The sequence below is a fragment of the Schistocerca nitens genome, chromosome 7 (assembly GCF_023898315.1).
Source record: "Schistocerca nitens isolate TAMUIC-IGC-003100 chromosome 7, iqSchNite1.1, whole genome shotgun sequence".
NCBI lineage: Eukaryota > Metazoa > Arthropoda > Insecta > Orthoptera > Acrididae > Schistocerca > Schistocerca nitens.
This window is the reverse complement of record NC_064620.1, coordinates 198702364-198725077: the sequence shown is the minus strand read 5'-3', so window position 1 is coordinate 198725077 and position 22714 is coordinate 198702364. Positions and strand designations below refer to the sequence as shown.

General features: G+C 42.6%; 1 protein-coding gene across 1 annotated transcript in view; it reads left to right on the top strand.

Annotated features, from left to right (window-relative positions):
- LOC126195080 (uncharacterized) overlaps nt 1-22714 on the top strand; it is an 89895-nt gene that overhangs the window by 30741 nt on the left and 36440 nt on the right. Inside the window, exons 2-3 of the mRNA XM_049933541.1 lie at nt 800-898; nt 10681-10787. Of these exons, the coding sequence (XP_049789498.1) occupies nt 812-898; nt 10681-10787 (194 nt within the window). The 5' untranslated portion in view covers nt 800-811. The remainder of the gene's footprint in view (nt 1-799; nt 899-10680; nt 10788-22714) is intronic.

Here is a 22714-nt window from a genome sequence, read left to right as displayed (position 1 = left end):
AAGAAATCATGATTATACCCAGGTGTGCACTTGAAAAAAATATACTGCCAAGAATGTCTTCTTCGTGGCTCCAAAAATACAGAAATCGCATAGGGAGAGATGAGGACTGTGCGGAGAATGTGTAAGGGTTTCTCAGCGACCCTCCTGCAGAGTATTCGAAAGATCCTAGGTCACATGTGGGCAGACAATATGCTGCAACAGAATGATGCCACCCATCAACATTCCTGGTCGTTTGGACTTCATGGCGCTCTTCAATTTTTGCAAAGAGTCCAGGTTCTACGGTGCACTAACTGTGACGCCGTGTTCCTGAAAGTCAATGAACAGCGTGTTCTCGCTGTCAAGGAAAAAGGTCACTGTGACTTTGCAGGAACTGGCGTCCCTGTTATTTCGATTAAGCTGCAGAAGTTTGGTTCAGAAGTCCGTGCATATCCTGCATACAGTCCCCATCTCTTCCCACGAGGTTTCCATACTTTTTGAGCTCTCAAGAAAGACATTCGTCGTCGTCGATTGTGTCGGAAAAAAGATTGCGCGCTTGGGCACAACCTTGATTCCGTACGCAACCGCAAACATTTTCCCATGAAGAACTGACCGTCTTGTGTCAAGCGGAGTAAATGTATTAACGATTCTGGTTATCGCTTTTGAAATAATGAACAGTTTACTTAGATTTTTCCCATCTGTCTCGCTTTCATCTGATTATCCCTCATAGTTCCCTTACACACTGAAATATTGTGTAATAACGTAAAGAGATATACACAACTTATGAAATCCTACGGCTTTTATAACTTTTTGTGTGTTTCAGCGCATCACAGCCATGTTACGTGCAACGCTTCCGCTGTTCCTGGGAGCAGCGTTCATCGCTTTTGGGAGTACAAACGCCTTCATACAACACCCTCCCAAGGTACGTCTACAGCACACAGTCTGGTAGAAAGTAGATCCCTATTTGTAGGTCTTTTTTATGTGTGAGAATGCAGGATCTCGCGGTGGTAACATCGAGTAAAATGTTCTCGAGTTTCCAGCAGCATCAACTGGTGAAAGTGCCATAAGCTTTCGACTAAGCACAACCTGGTTATGTCATTTCACCTGATAATGGCTGAGGAGTGCTTGTACGAAAGCTCTTGGTATTTTAACCACTGCTGCGGCTGGAAACCCGAGAACAACTTATTCTTTTTATATAGTTTAACGTTGATAGCTAATAAATTGAAGAAGCCATAAATCAACCAACAAGCCTACAAAATATAGCACAAAAAATACGATTCCAGATATCATTCGAAAAGATTGAGATAAAGATAGCATATCCACTTCTAATCAAACAGATAACACTAAATAACAGGAAAGTAGAAATAGTGAAACAGTTTAAACACCTAAGAGAAATTATGAAGCACAGCCTGGATGAGAAACCAGCATGGCACAAAAGATCAAAATGACAAAAGCTCAAAAAGTAACACAGTCCACATACAAAAAAATTTCTGTCAATCGAAACTAAATTAAAACATTTCAAGTCGGTGGTTCAACCACAGGTGTCATACTGAAGTGAAATCGTTTTCGAAGTCATTGAGAAAAACAGAATCGACAAAATCCTAAAAACAGAAAGAAGAGTAGCTACAAGATGCATAAATAAGAAATATAAAAAAGGTGGACAATGGTGGATAGTGCCAAAGAAGTGGCATACATCGAAATGGAGCTCATTGCAGATATCATATGGAAATAAGGCTCTCTTTTTTTGTCACATTCTGAAGTCATCAGGAACCACATTATCAAGACAAACTATAGAGAAACTTTGCAACATAAAGCAAATATTAGGATGTATAAAGAAAATCAGAGACGATATGAATAATCTAGGATTTGCAAAACAAAACAAAAATCTTAAAGAAACTGAATAAACATAAATATAAGATTTAAACCAAAAATAGGCAAGTGAGAAAGAAAAGAAAGGTATTTCAGATGATGAACGACAAAGAAGATCGGAACAAATAAAAAGGTACTGGGCAATTCGTGAAGAAAACCTATTGAGGCAGATGACCAGAAAATGATTGACTGATATGGTCCAATGAGCTCATAAAAGCAGAGGAAGAAGAATTTTAACTATAAACCAAACAGTGCGTGGACCTACTGTCTCAAGAAATCAGGTAATAGTTGTAAGGATAAAATTCCGTGTGCAGACACTTAACATGAGACAGAGCATGCAATTAAAAACAGTCACAGAAAAGCCAATAGTGGAGTCTGTCGTCAAATGTTCCTTCGAAAGAGAAGATCAAAGAATGTTGCCGTACAGCAGCTAAGATGAGTGATATGGTAATAATTTCCAGTCGTTTTGAACAGGCCAGATGGAGAACCTGTCGAGTTGTTCACAGAGTGTGCTACACATTTTACCATTGTTAACTTAGCATAATTTACTTAGATTCTTTCAGTAAATGAAGGTACTCCGTGACTGGAAAAGAGTATAGGTCAAAAGCCTGTATGGAAAAGATTTGACCAAAGAACAGTCTGCAGTTCGTTGGCAGGGTACTAAGAAACTGTATCTTCTCAACCGAAGAGAATGCAACCGAAACTGAACCGGTGTACTAGTGAATCTCTGTCTAGCAGCACGAACGGCTAGCCGAGCGGTCTAACGCGCTGCTTCCCGAGCAGGAAGGCGAGCCGGTCCTCGGCAAGAATCTGCTCAGTGGATTAGTGTCGAGGTCCGACGTGCCGGCCAGCCTGTGGATGGCTTTTAAGGCGGTTTTCCACCTACCTCGGTGAATGCGGGCTGGTTCCCCTTACTCCACCTCACTTACACTGCGATTGCTGCACAAACACCATTTCCTCGTACCACGCAAACATTTGGGGCTACTATCGCCTGGTATGAGACTTTCCCGGGTCAAGGGTGGCGGGGGGGGGGGGGGGAGGGAGGGTCCACTGGGGGCCGAACCGCCAATAACCCTGGGTACAATATGGGACGGCAGCGGGTGGTGGACTGCTCTGGCCTGTTTTGGGGTTGTGAATCACTGAGGGCTACAGCGGGACGAAGCCTCTCCATCGTGTCTAGGTACATACAATACATGCATACAACTGTCTAGTAAACGGCTATCAAGTGAAGCCAAGTAGATATGCTGCTATGTGCCTTGAAGTCGGTTTAAGTAACTGCGGGAGTGGACGACCTGTGTCACCAAGGCAGCATAGGTGATGGTCCTGTTTGTGCACAGTGACACCGACAGCTCTTCCCTTCTCTTAGACGCAATCACGCACAATGCACAGGGGTGAAGCTAGGTTTCACTAATGGAGATCGGACGAGTAGCTGCCAATTAAGCTTGTTTTTGAGTCTAACCAGAGTCGCCGGCCGAAGTGGCCGTGAGGTTGTAGGCGCTGCAGTCTGGAACCGCGAGACCGCTACGGTCGCAGGTTCGAATCCTGCCTCGGGCATGGATGTGTGTGATGTCCTTAGGTTAGTTAGGTTTACGTAGTTCTAAGTTCTAGGGGACTAATGACCTGAGAAGTTGAGTCCCATAGTGCTCAGAGCCATTTGAACCATTTTTTAACCAGAGTCGGAAGAATGCACGCAGAAGAGGTTTCAGGCCTGATGGCATCTTCTCCAGAATCTGGAGATCAGGTAAGCAACACAGAATAGTGTGCATGGCATCTGGCTGCAGTCTTGTGGAACAGAGAGCTTGGCTCCAGAGTGTCATTAGAGGGGTGGTTTTTGGTTGCCCTTTGCGCCGTAGGCGAGGGCGAATCTTATTGAGTCTTTCCTCTTGGACATGCTAGCAGAGGTTAAACTTAACTGCAAATAATTTTTCTTGTAAGCTGCGTCTCGTGTCTGCTCAGCGATTAGTCATAGGGAAGGAACGGGTACAGTGATCCGAGCACAGGTGGTGAGCCACAGAGAGCAAAACTTGGTCATTCGGCAGCAAGACTGCGGCAGTTTTTAATTTCTGCTTAGTCATCTTGATAGCAGACTCCGAACTTGGTCCGAACTTCGCAGCTTTCATTCTACTTGGTCACTCTCACTAAAAGCTATTCATTGTGTAGATCCGGTAGAGGACAGACTCAGTGTCTGGGCCTCAACTGACTCAGTGTGGAGAGTTTCTGTGGACCACGGAGATAGAGAGCGGGAGCGCAATATTTGCATGCGCTGCCAGCGTTAGGGCGTGTATGTAGCCGCATCCCTACGTTTTTTGTCATAAATAGTTAGTCAGTCACGGTAAGAACTGTGCAACGAGAAGCATCGTTTGCACATTAAAGGGAATAGAGCTCACATTAGAGAACGCGTGGCGAAGTTATCTGTAATATGGGTAAAGTCGAGAACAGAACTTAGTCTTCTTTCTTTAGTTATTCCGTCATAGGTAAGATGTCATTCATTGACAGGGTTGGGGATTGGGAGGGTTGTGAACCTGGCTGTGACAGGGAGGAGAGGGGAGGGGGAGAGGGGCTATAAATCATTGCACTGAATCTCTCATAGTCTCTTTACTAAGCAGTATAAGGATTCATAGCTATTATGGATCGTAAATCGACTGCTTAACATATCAGTACATATGTTGCACACCGGCAGTTACGACCATCAACACTGAGTCTAGTGGTTGAACAAGTGCGGTCTTGACGTCAGTTATGTACGAAAATGGTTCAAATGGCTCTGAGCACTATGCGACATAACTTCTGTGGTCATCAGTCGCCTAGAACTTAGAACTAATTAAACCTAACTAACCTAAGGACATCACACACATCCATGCCCGAGGCAGGATTCGAACCTGCGACCGTAGCGGTCGCTCGGTTCCAGACTGTAGCGCCTAGAACCGCACGGCCACTCCGGCCGGCCAGTTATGTACGTTTATGAGTTTGACAATGCTGAGGAGAATGTCAGCTACTGGAGGTATTGAGGTATCGTATACTGCCTTAACCCTAGACTTCGTGGCACGTAGGGGGACATCTACAGTGCAGGATGGATCAAGAGCATCATCCAACTTCTGATAGTGATCCAGCGATGCCTCTAAGAAGAGCTATCGCAGTTGAACAATCCACGAATTTTTCTCACATTGCCCAGCAATCTCTCCATGATGCTCAATAGCAGTAGTACAGTCATTCATTAAGCGATAGGGTTTACAATTCTGGACCATTTAACCCAAGGGATGGCGCAGTGATATGACACTCGTCGTGCAGTCGAAATGGTCAAGGTTCATGCCCACTTTATCGAAATAAACGTTTTCCTTCGTTCCATTAAATGAAGAAAATATAAAGATGGTCGTTTGTAAAGAAACGGCCGATTTTCTGCCCTGTTCAAATCCAGTCCGAAAATGTGCCTCGTCACTAAAAATCTCGTTGTGGACAATACATAAACCCCTAATCTTTATTTTCATTGACTATTTGAAAGCATTTGGTAGTGGAGAACTTAAACTGTAAATGTGGCAGAGGCACGTCTATTATCGACTTTGAGCACAATTTGTGGGATGCATAGCAGGCAGAGGAGGCCAAACAAGAAACCATCCTCAACAATAACAGATGGTAGTGTCAAACATTAACTGCAAACGTGGCATCTGACATGTCTGTTATCGATTCAATGAGCAATTTACAGAACTACATAGTAACTAGAGGGGCCTAAAGAAGATACTGCAATGGCTGTCAGAGAGAATCTTTTCGTTAGTACATAACCTTGTGCTTGCGACATAATACAGCGTCTGATATTTATAGTAAGTGAGAAACGTTTGGTAGGCGACCCCATACGATGTAATGACGGCAAGCTATCATTCCTCGACGAGGAAGCGTACACACCATGCATTACGCCGCGCGGTTTTGGGCGCCTTGCCACGGTTTGTGCGGTCCCTCCCTCCCCCCCCCCCCCCCTTGGAGGTTCGAGTCTTCCTCGGACATGGGTGTGTGTGTTGTCCTTCGGGCAAGTTAGTTTAAGTTAGATAAGGTAGTCTGTAAGCCTAGGGACCGATAATCTCAGCAATTTGGTCGCATAGGAACTTACTGCAAATTTCCAGTTTCAGTGCATTATGCAACTGTTTAAAACTACCAGTACTGACAGAAACCAGCACGCTACATTCCACTATTACGCCCAACAGAATGACTCAGCCCTTGGACCTTTGTAATGTTCGGAGAAAAACGGCTAGATATTAGTAATTCGCTATTGCCTTGAAAGAGAGTACTGTCATAATAAGCAAATTATACCTAATACAAATAAAAAATGCATTAAGGCGACTCTAAAAGTTCTGCATCTGTTGACTGCTGTTGAGTTTCGCGCTAGCTGCGGAAAACACATTATTTTGACGTCACTTTTCAGCAAGATAAAATACCTTTTCCCACAAATTCACGATCAAAGTCACAAAAAAAAAAAAACAAGGGAGATGTGCCACCTCCATGCTATGCGTGACCGTTGCTCTGAGGTGCGATGACCTTCAACATATTACAGCTGTTACCAGATCGTTCACATCTCGACCTGTCTTGAAAGGCGTCACGCATTCTCCCCGTCATCAGACGTTACATAAGAAGATAAAAATAGAATTTCTGTGCTCACATAAGATACATGCTTATAATTCATAACATAATATGGAACTTGAATAAATTGTGTCGAATACGCATTACGTCGGCGGTTGTGGAAAACGAGTGTCACAAATAAATCTATGACACTACATCTAAGCAGCCATTTCCTTTTATGAGAGTTTATTCAAATTATGAAGCAGCCTGCTGACGTGAGTTATGACGACACATACAGGTTGAGACCGTCTTGGTCATTAGCAGTCACCGACCAAAGGCACGTAGCGCACTGCACCGTCGCAACCGCGGGAACACAACCACGTAATTACAACGACCTGCTCGTAATTCATCAGTACCATAAAATGGACATTCCCTCGTCTTCTTCGTCACATCAAAATTTACTTTCACTCTCTTTCTTGACAAATGACACTGGAAGTAAGATGAAATAACAGTACATATTACAACGGTCGCGGAAGTGTATTTGCTCTCTACAGCCCCAACTAGTGCCATGGAGGTCAGTTCCAAAATGTCTTAACAGATGTCCTGTTATCCTGTCCCTTCTCCTTGTCAATGGTTTCCACCTACTCCTTTCCTCTCCTATTCTGCGCAGAACCTCCACATTCCTTACCTTATCAGCCCACTTAATTTTCAGTATTCGTCTGTAGCACCACATCTCAAACGCTTCGATTCTGTCCTGTTCCGGTTTTCCCACAGTCCATGTTTCACTACCATGCAATGCTGTGCTCCAGACGTATATTCTTAGAAATTTCTTCCTCAAATTAAGGCCTATATTTGATACCAGTGACTTCTCTCGGCCAGGAATGCCCTTTTCGCTAGTGCTAGTCTGCTTTTGATGTCCTCCTTGCTCCGTCCGTCATTGGTTATTTTGCTGCCTAGGTAGCAGACTTCCGTAACTTCATCTATCTCGTGACCATCAATCCTGATGTTAACTCTCTTGCTGTTCTCATTTCTGCTACTTCTCATTACTTTCGTCTTTCTTCGTTTTACACTCAGTCCATACTCTGTTGTCATTAGACAGTCCATTCCATTCAGCAGATCATGTAATACTTCTTCACTTTCACTCACGATAGCAAAGTCATCACCCAATCATATCATTGATACCCTTTGACCTTGAATTTTAATTCCACTTCTGAACCTTTCTTTTATTTCCATCATTGCTTCTTGATGTACAGATTGAACAATAGGGGCGAAAGACTACATCCCTGCCCTACACGTATTTTAATCCGAACACTTCATTCTTGCTCGTCCACTCTTATTATTCCGTCTCGGTTCTTGTACATATTCCGTATTACTCGGCTCTCCCTATAGCTTACCCCTATTTTTCTAAGAATTTCGAACATCTTGCACCATTTTACATTGTCGAATTATTTTCCTAGGTCGACAAATCCTAGGACCCTGGCTTGATTTCACTTTAGTTTGCTTCCATTATCAACCGCAACGTCAGAATTGCCTCTCTGGTGCCTTTACGTTTCTTAAAGCCAAACTGATCGTCATCTAACACCTCTTCATCTTCATATTTCGTTTCCATTCTTCTGTATATCATTCTTGTCAGCAACTTGGATGCATGAGGTGTTAAGCTGATTGTGCGATAATTCTCGTACTTGTCAGCTTTTGCAGTCTTCGGAATTGTGTGGATGATATTTTTGCGAAAGTAACACTGTATGTTGCCAGACTCAAACATTCTACACTCCAACGTGAATAATCGTTTTGTTGCCACTTCCCCTAATGGTTTTAGAAATTTTGGTGGAATGTTATCGATCCCTTCTTCTTTATGTGATATTAAGTCTTCCAAAGGTCTCTTAAATTCTGATTCTAATACTGGATCCCCAATCTCTTCTAAACCGACTTCTGTTTCTTCTTCTATCACATCAGACAAATCTTCTCCTCGTAGAGGTCTTCAATGGACTCTTTCCACCTATCTGCTCTCTCCTCTGCATAAAGCAATGAAACTCCGACTGCACTCTTTATGTTACCACCCTTGCTTTTAATTTCACAGGAAGTTAATTTGACTTTCCTATATGCTAAGTCAGTCATTCCGACTATCATTTCTTTTTCGGTTTCCTCACACTTTTCATGTAGCCATTTCGTCTTAGCTTCCCTGCAATTCCTATTTATTTCAGTCCTCAGCGACTTGTATTCCCGTATTCCTGAATTTCCCTGAACATTTTTCTACTTCTTTCTTTCATCGATCAGCTGAAGTATTTCTTCTGTTACCCTTGGTTTCTTTACAGTTACCTTCCTGGTATCTATGTTTTTGTTTCCAACTTCTGTCATTGTCCTTCTTAATAATGTCCATTCCTCCTCAATTGTACTACCTAGTGGAATATTGTTTATTCCTTTTTCTACAGCCTTAGAGAACTTGAAGTATATCTCGTCATTCCTTAGCACTTCCATATCCCACTTCTTTGCATATTGATTCTTTCTGACTAATCTCTTAAACTTCAGCCTACTCTTCTTCACCAGTACATTGTGATATGAGACTATATCTGCTCCTGGGTACGCCTTACAATCCAGATCTGATTTCGAAATCTCTGTCTGACCATGATGTAATCTAATTGAAATCTTCCCGCATCACCCGGTCTTTTCCAAGTATATCCCCCTCCTCTTGTGATTCTTCAACAGATTATTCGGTATTCCTAGCTTAAATTTATTACAGAACTCAATTAGTCTTTCTCCTCTCTCATTTCTTGTCCCAAGCCTACTTTCCCCTGTAACCTTTCTCTCTACTCCTTCAGCTACAACTGCATTCCAGTCCCCCATGACTATTAGATTTTCATCTTCCTTTGCGTATTGTAATAACCTTTCAATATTCTCTGATACTTTCTCTACCTCTTCATATTCAGCTTGCGACGTCGGCATGTATATCTGAACTATCGACGTCGGTTTTGGTTTGATTTCGATTCTTATAAGAATAACCCTAACACTGAACTGTTCACATTAACACACTCTTTGCCCTATCTTCCTATTCATAATGAATTATGCTCCCGTAATACCATTTTCTACTACTGCTGATATTACCGTATACTCATCTGACCAGAAATCCTGGTCTTCTTTCCATTTCACCTCACTGACCCCTACTACATCTAGACTGAGCCTTTGCATTTCCCTTTTCAGATTTTCTAGCATCCCTACCACGTTCAAGCATCTGACATTTCACGCCCCGACTCGTAGAACGTTATCCTTTCATTGGTTGTTCATCGTTTTTCTCATGCTCATCTTCCCCCTGGTAGTCCCCTCCCACAGATCCGAATGTGGGACTATTCCGGAATCTTTTGCCAATGGAGTGATCATCATGACACTTTTTCAATTACAGACCACATGTCCTGTGGATACACGTCACGTGTCTTTAATGTAGTGGTTTCCATTGCCTTCTGCATCTTCATGCCGTTGATCATTGCTGATTCTTCAGCCTTTAGGGGCTGTTCCCCACCCCAAGCGCAAGAGAGTGCCCCTGAAAATCTGTCCGCTCCTCTGCCCTCTTTGACAGGGCCGTTGGCAGAACGAGGGTGACTTCCTATGCCGGAAGTCTTCGGCCGCCAGTGTCAAGCTTCTCTGTGTGAATAAAAGTTAATCCATGTGAAGCCATTGCTTCATGATACTAAATTTTTATTTTCCTCTGGTGGGTATTACATAACACATTTCGTTTGTGATATTAATTCGCAGCTGCAGAATCTTCCTGATATGACTAGTTGGTGGCATATGAGAATTTGTGGCGGCCCAGGATTCGAAACAGGAACATCTGCAATTTAGTACAGTTTCAAGATCGTCACCAATGTCTTTTTCTTCAGACATTGTTAAAAACAAGATTAACAAACCTCGATAGGCAAAACAATAATCCTAATAATAAGGTTGAATACGTCTATCTCCTTGAGAGGGTGTAGCATAAATCCAAGTGAAGTTGCGATCGATGGGATCGTAGACGCTATGACATATGGAAGTTTGTGTCTGTTCTGCCTCCGGTAGCCAAATGGTTGAAGCGATCACTCGCGACAAGCGGGAAATACGGATTCGAGTCCCAGTCATCCTTAACAGTAGATAATATCTTCACACTTAATTCAGCTAATTTCAGAAGGATTCCGACACTGCGATTAAATTTCATAAATTTACTACAGCCTCTAGATCGTTAGCAACGTGTGTTTCTTCACTGTTCAAAATAAACACCTCTCTACGTTGAGCGATGTCCACCACAAAGTGTTTTCTGTTTGTTCGCAGGAGGCACTCCTCCCTGATGTGCTTCTGAGGGAGGTGGTGGATCGCATGGGTAAGGATCTCGCGGATGCGGCAGACGCTGCCTACATCGACTTCCCCGATCCCAACAGGTGAGTACCCATTTGTCCAACACGGTATATACGAGATGTGCTCTAAGAAAAAACGGGAATTTTTGTTTGCTGAAAATAATTTATTTATTCATCTGCATCAACGTTGTCCTTTTCGAAATAGTCACCATTGAATATTATAAATCCATGCTAACTAGCCGGCCACTGTGACCGAGCGGTTCTAGGCGCTTCTGTCCAGAACCACGCAGCTGCTACGGTCGCAGGTTCGAATCCTGCCTCGGGTATGGCTGTGTGTGATGTCCTTAGGTTAGTCAGGTTTACGTAGTTCTAAGTCTAGGGGACTGATGACTTCAGATGTTAAGTCCCATAGTGCTTAGAGTCATTTGAACTCTTCCACCAAACCCAGAAACACTTCTGGAATTCCATCTCTGGGGCGGGTTTTAGCTCTCTTAACGATGCGGTTTTAATCTTATGTTCACCCGTGGTCTAGGGGTAGCCTCTTTGATTAGTAATAAAAAGTCCTCACACCCGCTGCTCAAATCCCGCCCCTGCTCAAACTTTGCATAAAATCATTAGCAATGGCGGCCGAAGACTTCCGGCATGAGAAGTCACCCTCATTCAGCCGATGGCGTTGTCAAACAGGGCGAAGGAGCGGACAGAGTTTCAGGGCACTCTGTTGTCCTAGGGGTGAGAAAATACCAATAAAGGCAAAAGAAAAGGCATGAAGAATCAGAAGGTAATGGAAACCACTGCATTACAGTCACACTCTGTGAACCCCCACGACATGTGCCCTGTAATTGAACGAATGGTTTGATAATCTCTCCACTGGTAAAAGTTTGCAGACTAGTCCCACATTCAGATCTTCGGAAGAGGACTTTCAAGGTGGAGGTGACCACTAGGAAAACTGAGTAACCAGCGAAAGGATAACGCTGTACGTGTCGGGGTGTGGAATGTCTTAGGTTTTAACGTTGCAGGGAAGCTAGAAAATCTGTAAAGGAAAATGCTAAGGCGCATTCTAGATATAGTATGGATCAGTGAGATGAAATGGAAAGACTAACAGGATTTCTCGTCAGATGAGTATAGCGTAATGTCAACAGCAGCATAAAATTTTATGACGGGAGTAGGATTCGTTGTGAATAGGGGTGGGGCAGTGAGTGAGGTACTGTGACCACTTCAGTGATAAGTTCGTTCTCATCAGAATCGACAGAAAACCACTACCGACAGTCGTCGTTCAGCTATACACGCTGCCAACGCAAACTGCAGAGAAGAGATAGAGAAAGTGAAACGTCCCATTTTTGAAGAATTATACAAGACTGTGCTTTAACTGACACACAATATTTTTTTTAGCGCAACGCAATCTGACTTTCAATAATCCTTACAAAAGAATGGCCCTGTCTAATATTAACCTATACGTTTCACAAATCACTTACCTCACAAAAATCTTCGTTACTCGAACTACTGCAATACAGCGAGCGCCACTACTGCCAGCTAAATAAAAGATTCAAACTAAGGAAGGCACTAACTACTGATAGGCATAGTTAGCAAATGAAAGATTTTAATAGAGAACAAACACTGTATTTACCTTAATAGTCATATTATATATAGCAGTTCATGACAGTCTTACAAATTTAAAAACTCCGCCATCTCTCTTCCCACATCCATCACTGCTGGCGGCTCACCTCCAACTGCGCAACGCTACGCGCTGTTCACATCCAGCTGCCGCTGCCCAACACTACAATGGCAGACAACAATGCAAACTAGCCACAGACTGCACACAGCACAGCCAGTGATTTTCATACAGAGCGCTACGTAACGTTGCCAATAAGAAAACATAAACAGCCTACTTACAAAAGTATTTGAGGATATCGAAAGGGTAGTTCAGTACGTAAAGGGAGATGAATATCTATTGGTCACGGGGGATTGGAATGCGGTTGTAGGGAAAGGAGTACAAGAAAGGGTTACGGGAGAGTGTGCGCTTGGTAGTAGGAATGAGAGAGAGGAGAAAGACTAACTGAGTTCAGCAATAAATTTCAACTACTGTTAGCGAATACTCTGTTCAAGAATCGCAAGAGGAAATAGTGTACTTGGATAAGGTCGGGACATACAGGAAGGTACATCATGGTCAGACAGAGATCCCGTAATCAGATACTGGATTGTAACGCTTACACAGTAGCAGGTATAGACTCAGGTTACAATTTAGTAGTGATGAAGACCAGACTGAAGTTTAAGACACTGGATAGGCAGAAAAAATGCACAAAGAAGTGGGATGCGGAAATATGCTGAAGTTCTCTGATGCCATAGATACTGCGGTAAGAAACAATTCATTACGCAGCTCAGTTGAAAACCAGCGGACATCTCTAAAAAGGGCAATCACAGAAGTTATAAAGAAAAACATAAGTACAAAGAAGGTAACTGCGAAGAAACCATGTGTAACAGAAGAAATACTTCAACTGTTCGATGAAAGAAGGAAGTACAAAAATATTCATGGAAATTCAAGAATACAGAAATACAAGCCACATAGGAATTAAGTAAAGGGAAGTACAGGGAAGCTAAACCACAACCGCTGCGTGAAAAATGTGAAGTAATGAATGTCGAAACGACTGAAACAGCAAAGTGAGAACAGTCTTCGGTGAAATTAAAAGCAAGGATGGTAACATTAAGAGAGCAATGGGAATTCCACTGTTAAATACAGAGGAGAGAGTTGATATGTGGGAAGAACACATTGAAAGCCTCTATGAGGGGGAAAATATGTCTGATATGATAGAAGAAGAAACAGGAGTCGATATAGAAGAGCTGGGGGATCTAGTATTAGAATCAGAATTTAAAATAGCGTTGAAAGACTTAGGACCAAATAAGGCAGAAGGGATAGATAACATTCCAAGTTGGAGTTCAGAATGTATGAGACTGCGATGTAGCATCTGACTTTCGGAAAGATATCACCCACACAATTACAAAGGCTGCGAGAGCTGACAAGTGCGAGAATTGTCGCACAATCAGCTTGATAGCTCATGCATCGAAGCTGATGACAAGAATAATTTATAAAAGAATGTAAAAGAAAATTGAGAATGTGTTAGATGACGATCAGTTTGGTTTTAGGAGAGGTAAAGGCGCCAGAGAGGCACTTCTGACGTTGCGGTTAATAATGGCACCAAGACACGTTCATAGGATTTGTCGACCTGGAAAAAGCGTTCGATAATGTCAGATTGTGAAAGATGTTCGAAATTCTGAGAAACATAGATGTAAGCTACATGGAAGGACGGGTAATTTACAGTCTCTACAATAACCAATAGGGAATAATAAGACCGGAATACCGAGAACGAAACGCTCGCATTAAAAAAAGGTGTAAGACAGTGTTTTAGTCTTTCACCCTTACTGTTCAGTCTATACATCGAAGAAGGGATGAGGGAAATAAAAGAAAGTTTCAAGAGTGAAAGATAAGATTCTCTGACGACGCTGCTATTCTCAGTGAATGTGAAGAAGAATTACAGTATATACTGAATGGAATGATGAGTCTAATACAGTCTAGTACAGACTATGGATTGTGAGTAAATCGAAGAAAGACAAAAGTAATAAGAAGTAGAAAAAATGAGAATAATTTAACATCAGGATTGGGGACCATAAAGTAGATTATGTTAAGGAATTCTGGTATCTAGGCAGCAAAATAACCCTTGACCGACAGAGCAAGGAAGACATCAAAAGTAGAGTAGCACTGTCAAAGAGGGCATTCCCGGACAAGAGAATTCTGTCAATATCAAACATAGGCCTTAATTCGAGGAAGAAATTTCTGATAACGTACGTTTGGAACACAGTACTGTATGGTAGTTAAACATGTACTGTGGCAAAACCGGAACACAAGAGAATAACAACATTTGAGATGTGGTGCTAGAGAAGAATGTTGAAAATTAGGTTAACAGGTAAGGTATGCAATGAGGAAGTTCTCCGCAGAATCGTCGAGGAGAGGAGTCTATGGAAAGTGCTGAAGAGAAGAAGGAACAGAATGATAGGGCTTCTGTTAAGACATCAATGAATAACTTCCATTGTACTAGAGGGAGCTGCAGAGCGTAAAAAATGTTTATAAAATAATGGTATTTTGAGACTTTTTATGATTTGCAACAGATAAAAAAATCACACATGGCCATTTCCGTGAATATGAATGATGGGATAGCACTTCATTACTGTCTTTCAACAAAGCGTCACAAACAACGAATGATTTCGAAGCAGGTGTATTATAGTGGAGCAGAACCAATGATTTTTTTCGATAGAAATCCAGGTGGTTTTTTTCCGCATTGTTTCACGCACGCGGCGTTGAATGTGTAAGTGGTACTCCTTATTGATCTTTCAAGGTTGTGGTAAGAGCAGTTTGTGCACTATACTGTTAAAATTAAAGAAAACAATGTGCATTACTTTCATATTTGACGGTACTTGTCGAGTTTTTTCCTGTCTTGTCGATCAAGAATGCCTTCACTAGCGGGACTGAGCCTTAGTTTCGACACCAAATTCGTAAAACCACGTTTCATCAGCTGTTATGACACTTTTCAGTAGTTCTGCATCATTTTTCACACTGCAACTCTTGAACAATTTGCATTCACCGCTATTTTTGTTCGAAATTCATCAGTTTCGGAACAATTTGAATACCCAAACGTTGAATACCCAAAAATTCTGAAAAGAAAAAATTTATATGCCAACACGATTGACGACTTCACTGACTCTGATTTTCCGATCTTTCATAATCATTTATTTCAGTTTCTCGTCGATTGCGTTGGTTAAGATGTGCTGGGACCATCGGGCCGCTCGTCATCTTCAAAGACCTGTTTATAAACTCTCATACCACTCGTAAGCCCTTTGTTCATTTATTGCAGGGTCACCAAAAGCAATATTTTGCGTTTCTAAAACTTGGTTACTCCCTATTCGGCTCTTATAGAACAATTTTATACTAACTGCGTGATTAACATTTATACAGAATGGTCAGAAACAGACTGACAAGCTTGTAAGCATGGTACAGGGTAGTTTGTGCTGATAAATGATTACTTTAAAAAAGAAAGCAATACGTTGCGCCGTTTCCCAGTTGATAAGCATCGAAGTTAGCCAATCAGGACATTGCGCGCTCAAATTCAAGCCGCCCGGTAGAAACTGTGCTGCCGAACGTGTTCGTCGTTTAATTTCCTAGATAGCGATACCAAAAATTCAACGTAGGATGGTAGTAAGTATCGAACACGAGCCAAAGGCTGAGCAATCCCGTGCCCTATCATCTACGCTATGGGAATGAGAGCAACTGACACTGGTTCTAACTGGTAGGTTAAATGAAATTGCGCGCAACGACCTTTTGGCTAACTTCAGTGCTAAGTAAATCAGAAACGGCGCAACGAGTCATTTTTTTAGCATTATTTCTCAACGCAACCTACCGTACAAAGCCTTACAGGCATTTCAGATTATTTTTGACGTCACTGCACACAATAAAATATCGTGCACTGCACCTAAACATATGTAACTTTTTGATAGCTAAGAACAGATTAAATATCCGATAGACGTAACACTGAAGAACAGACGAAATATCCGATATAGGTAACACTGCACAGATACAACGAAAAATCTCGTGAATCTGAGTAATAAAACCCGGTAAATTACAAAACTGCCGTTACGTTTTGAATACACATCCTACACTGCTCTTGCTTTTTCTCCACTCCTATCTTACCACATATTTTTATATTTAGCTCAATAAAGACATAAACTTTCGTGTCTGTATTCACATAAATATTACAGTGGTGAAGAAGGACTAAAATTCAAACTGACTGTTACCTTGACCTTTCAGCAATAAGCCACAGTATTTCAATTCTATATTAATTAAATCAGTCATAAGAATATTATAATCTCTTCCCAAGCCAGGAGTGCTGTTATCAAGCAAGCCTGTGGAGGTCTCTAAATGTCGCGGATAATTCATTTGATATGATTTAATCAGCCATTAATTAAATCGACGTTTGAAGTACTGGGCCAATTAACACTTGACCTATAACAATCAACACGTAATTTGAAGACAAAGCTAAAACAGTATCACATTTGAGTCCATAAACGTATCACGGCACTGTGCTGAACAGATATTTGAATGTGAATCTTCAGGTTTTCGCGGCGCAAAGACTGCTCCATTAAGTTTCGGGAATGCAGCTGCATGAATTCTGCTTCTTCTTCTAATATTTCGGCTGTATATCTTTCAGCCATCTTCAGAGAGAGCCGTACGACTAACGCTCCAGCGCTCGCTCCATCCTTTTAAACTCACGGACCGCGCCACTGCGCATGCGGCCACAGATAAACAAAGCGCCAGTGATGTTGATGGGCGGCAAAGACGTAACATATGCATGAGTTACGTCTGTGGCTGCGCATTCGATCCATGCTGGGAGGTCGATGTATTACCGGGAGCTGATCTGTAGCGACGTCTTTGTAAGTTCAATATTGAAAGTGCCGGATTCCATGATTTATCTAATGTGAAACCGCTGTCTCTATTAATTAAATTCTTCGTCAAGCGGATTTCGATGGCCTCTTTTACTAAGGAGTCCCAGAAAGATGAAACAGAAGTCAGAATTTCGACATTTTCATATGCCATAGAGTGACCAGAGTCAATACAATGCTCTGCCACAGCCGATTTACTGGGTTGTAAGAGCCGAGTGTACCTGCGATGTTCCGTACACCTCTCTTGGACTGTACGATTCGTTTGTCCGATATGTGAAAGGCCACATTCTCAAGGTATCTTGTAAACTCCAGGCTTGCGGAGTAGTAAGTCATCTTTAACAGAACCCAGGAGTGCAGCCGTCTTCGCCAGTGGACGAAAAATCACTTTTACTTTATGTTTAATGAGGATCCATCGTATTTTGAATGAAAGGCTTCCCACATACGGCAGGACAGCCATGGATTTAAATGTTTCCTCGTCATCTTCTGCATTCCTTACGGACACCTTAGGTTTTATTTGTAGTGCCTTACGTATCTGTTGTGGAGAATACCCGTTGTCCTCAAAAACTCTCTTCAGATGTAAAAGTTCGTCTTTTAAACTACTTTCATCAGATATGACTTGTGCTCGGTGTACCAAAGTTCTTAGAACACTACTCGTCTGCGAAGGATGGTGACAGCTATTTGCATGTAAATATAAGTCCGTATGGGTCGGTTTCCGATTTACTGCATGACCCAGAGTGCCATCTTCTTTGCGCCGAACCAAGACATCCAAAAATGGAAGACATCCCTCCTTTTCCACTTCCATGGATGGAATTCAGATGGTTTAAGAAGTCCTGCAATTTGTCCTCGCCATGGGGCCACACTACAAAGGTGTCGTCAACATACCTCCAGAAAACTGTAGGCTTCAAACTAGCAGACTCCAGGACCTTCTCCTCGAAGTCCTCCATAAATAAATTGGCCACCAAGGGTAACAAAGGACTACCCATGGCAACATCGTCAGTCTGTTCAAAAAAGCTGTTATTAAATAAAAAGTATGTGGAGGTCATCACATGGTGAAACAAAGCTAAAATCTCCTTATCAAAACTTTTTCCAATGAGATCTAAAGATTCAGAGAGAGGTACCTTAGTAAATAGCGACACTACATCAAAGCTAACAAATAGATCGGAGGTGTTCAGTTTCAAAGATTTTAATTTGCCAATGAAATCTGCAGAGTTCCTTATATGATGATCACATTTTCCCACAAGCGGCCTCAATAGTGACGCCAGGTACTTGGCACAATCATAGTTGGGAGAACCAATATTGCTCACGATAGGACGTAGAGGAACGTCTTTCTTATGGATCTTTGGGAGTCCATAAAGCCTTGGAGGCACTGCACCACTTGGTTTCAGTCTTCGTATGACTTCCGGTGGAAATGGGGAGGCATTCAAAAGCGACGCCGTCTTCCTTACCACCTTGTTGGTGGGGTCCTTACTGATCTTCCGGTATATACTATCATTCAGTAAGCTGTATATCTTATCATGGTAGTCGTCACGTGACATTAAAACAGTGGCATTACCTTTATCAGCAGGGAGAACCACCGTTTCGGTATCTTGGCGGAGCATACGTAGTGCAGTCCTCTCTGCCACAGATATATTGCTTCATTGTGGGCGAGCCTTCATAACAGCTCGACAAGTTTCGCGTCTTATTTCATCTGCAGGATCCGTAGAGAGTGGTCGAACAGCTTCTTCAACGGCACTGATGAATGCAGGTATAGGCAAAACCTTTGGCGTGGGTGCAAAATTCAGTCCTTTGCTTAAGACCATCATCGTAGCATCGTCCAAATCTCTACTCGTCATATTTATGACGGAGCGTCGAATGATACTTTCTTGCTGTGGAGATGGCTCAAGTTGGCTGAACTTTGCAGTCTGTCTTGATGTCGCAACCTCACGAACCCAGTCTGATTTGGCCCAAGTTGTACCCTCTATCCAGTTCCAAGAGTTGCTGGGTAACTCCACAGACATCTTCAGGTGCAGACGATAAAGTTCTTGAGAAACAAGATCCAGCTTCCTTCGTGTAAATCGGATCCTCTCCTTAACGATAGCAGAACCAGCTTTAAATAAAATCTTATTCATGGAAGTCGATTTTATAAAATGTACTAACCTGGCAAACTTCGGAATTATGCCATGGTCACGGCACCTCAGTAAAACACTTAAAGAGCTCAATAATCTCGCTATCAAATGTCGTAGCTTGTCCAATCGTCGAACACATAAAACCATCTCCTCCCCGAAGAGGTACTTGATGTGAATCTTCAGGTTTTCGCGGCGCAAAGACTGCTCCATTAAGTTTAGGGAATGCAGCCGCATGAATTCTGCTTCTTCTTCTAATATTTCGGCTGTATACCGTTCAGCCATCTTCAGAGAGAGCCGTACGACTGACGCTCCAGCTTTTTCTTTTTTTTTTCTTTTTTTTCTTTATTGATTTTCAATTCCCCCCCAAGGGGGCGGGCTGGCAGCAGCTTACTACGCTGCTCTACAGCCTACAGACTTTTTTTAAATAAAGGAAGAAGAAAGAAACAAGGAAAAACAGGCGATAAAATGGCGATTTAAAGTGTAAAATGGCGTAAAATTGCGGAAAGTTAAAACAGAAAGCAAAAGGGGTTGTCAATGGAGATAAAAGACACAGGAATCAGACAAGTAACATAGTAGACACACAATTAAAAAAACATGGCGACAGTCTGGTTTCTGTTCGCAAGAGATAAAAGGCACACCCAGCGACAATATGATGGCCGTTCGCAAGAAGTCCCAAAAAACATAACACGGAACACTCACTGTAAAACACGCAATGTAGAACACTCACTGTAGAACACTGCACGAAAGTGGCAGCACAAAGACGACACTCCCGAGCCAAAGGCAGATGGGGGGGCGGGGGGGGGGGGGAGACCTGCAGGAGGAGGAAAAACAAGGAGGGAGGAGAGGAAAAAAACGAAAAAGGGGGGGGGGAACCAAGGAGGGAGAGGACTAATAAAGGGGGAGAAGGGCAGACGCGAGAGGGAATGAGAGGAGGCAGAGGAGGGAAATGTAAAAGGACGCGAGGGAGAGAAGAGGGCAAAGAGAGGGGAGGTGGGGAAGAAAGAGGATGGAGGGGGGGGGGCACAGCAAGAAAGTATCATTCGACACTCCATCATTAATATGACGGGTAGAGATTTGGACGATGCTACGATGATGGTCTTAAGCAAATGACTGAATTTTGCACCCACGCCAAAGGTTTTGCCTATACCTGCATTCATCAGTGCCGTTGAAGAAGCTGTTCGACCACTCTCTACGGATCCTGCAGATGAAATAAGACGCGAAACTTGTCGAGCTGTTATGAAGGCTCGCCCACAATGAAGCAATATATCTGTGGCAGAGAGGACTGCACTACGTATGCTCCGCCAAGATACCGAAACGGTGGTTCTCCCTGCTGATAAAGGTAATGCCACTGTTTTAATGTCACGTGACGACTACCATGATAAGATATACAGCTTACTGAATGATAGTATATACCGGAAGATCAGTAAGGACCCCACCAACAAGGTGGTAAGGAAGACGGCGTCGCTTTTGAATGCCTCCCCATTTCCACCGGAAGTCATACAAAGACTGAAACCAAGTGGTGCAGTGCCTCCAAGGCTTTATGGACTCCCAAAGATCCATAAGAAAGACGTTCCTCTACGTCCTATCGTGAGCAATATTGGTTCTCCCAACTATGATTGTGCCAAGTACCTGGCGTCACTATTGAGGCCGCTTGTGGGAAAATGTGATCATCATATAAGGAACTCTGCAGATTTCATTGGCAAATTAAAATCTTTGAAACTGAACACCTCCGATCTATTAGTTAGCTTTGATGTAGTGTCGCTATTTACTAAGGTACCTCTCTCTGAATCTTTAGATCTCATTGGAAAAAGTTTTGATAAGGAGATTTTAGCTTTGTTTCACCATGTGATGATCTCCACATACTTTTTATTTAATAACAGCTTTTTTGAACAGACTGACGATGTTGCCATGGGTAGTCCTTTGTTACCCTTGGTGGCCAATTTATTTATGGAGGACTTCGAGGAGAAGGTCCTGGAGTCTGCTAGTTTGAAGCCTACAGTTTTCTGGAGGTATGTTGACGACACCTTTGTAGTGTGGCCCCATGGCGAGGACAAATTGCAGGACTTCTTAAACCATCTGAATTCCATCCATGGAAGTGGAAAAGGAGGGATGTCTTCCATTTTTGGATGTCTTGGTTCGGCGCAAAGAAGATGGCACTCTGGGTCATGCAGTAAATCGGAAACCGACCCATACGGACTTATATTTACATGCAAATAGCTGTCACCATCCTTCGCAGACGAGTAGTGTTCTAAGAACTTTGGTACACCGAGCACAAGTCATATCTGATGAAAGTAGTTTAAAAGACGAACTTTTACATCTGAAGAGAGTTTTTGAGGACAACGGGTATTCTCCACAACAGATACGTAAGGCACTACAAATAAAACCTAAGGTGTCCGTAAGGAATGCAGAAGATGACGAGGAAACATTTAAATCCATGGCTGTCCTGCCGTATGTGGGAAGCCTTTCATCCAAAATACGATGGATCCTCATTAAACATAAAGTAAAAGTGATTTTTCGTCCACTGGCGAAGACGGCTGCACTCCTGGGTTCTGTTAAAGATGACTTACTACTCCGCAAGCCTGGAGTTTACAAGATACCTTGTGAATGTGGCCTTTCACATATCGGACAAACGAATCGTACAGTCCAAGAGAGGTGTACGGAACATCGCAGGTACACTCGGCTCTTACAACCCAGTAAATCGGCTGTGGCAGAGCATTGTATTGACTCTGGTCACTCTATGGTATATGAAAATGTCGAAATTCTGACTTCTGTTTCATCTTTCTGGGACTCCTTAGTAAAAGAGGCCATCGAAATCCGCTTGACGAAGAATTTAATTAATAGAGACAGCGGTTTCACATTAGATAAATCATGGAATCCGGCACTTTCAATATTGAACTTACAAAGACGTCGCTACAGTTCAGCTCCCAGTAATACATCGACCTCCCAGCATGGATCGAATGCGCAGCCACAGACGTAACTCATGCATATGTTACGTCTTTGCCGCCCATCAACATCACTGGCGCTTTGTTTATCTGTGGCCGCATGCGCAGTGGCGCGGTCCGTGAGTTTAAAAGGATGGAGCGAGCGCTGGAGCGTCAGTCGTACGGCTCTCTCTGAAGATGGCTGAAAGATATACAGCCGAAATATTAGAAGAAGAAGCAGAATTCATGCAGCTGCATTCCCGAAACTTAATGGAGCAGATATTTGAATGTTGTGCAGGGGCAGATGAATTTAGTGAAACTTAACTTCTAATTGTTGTTGTTTATAGGTCCCCTAACTCTGACTTCAGAGCATTTCTGCTCAAACTAGAGAGAGTTCTTGATTCACTTTGTAGGAAGTGCCAGAAATTAGTTATATGTGGTGACTTCAATATAAATTTTGTATATGGTGGTGCAAGAAAAACGATATAGGTAGATCTAAATT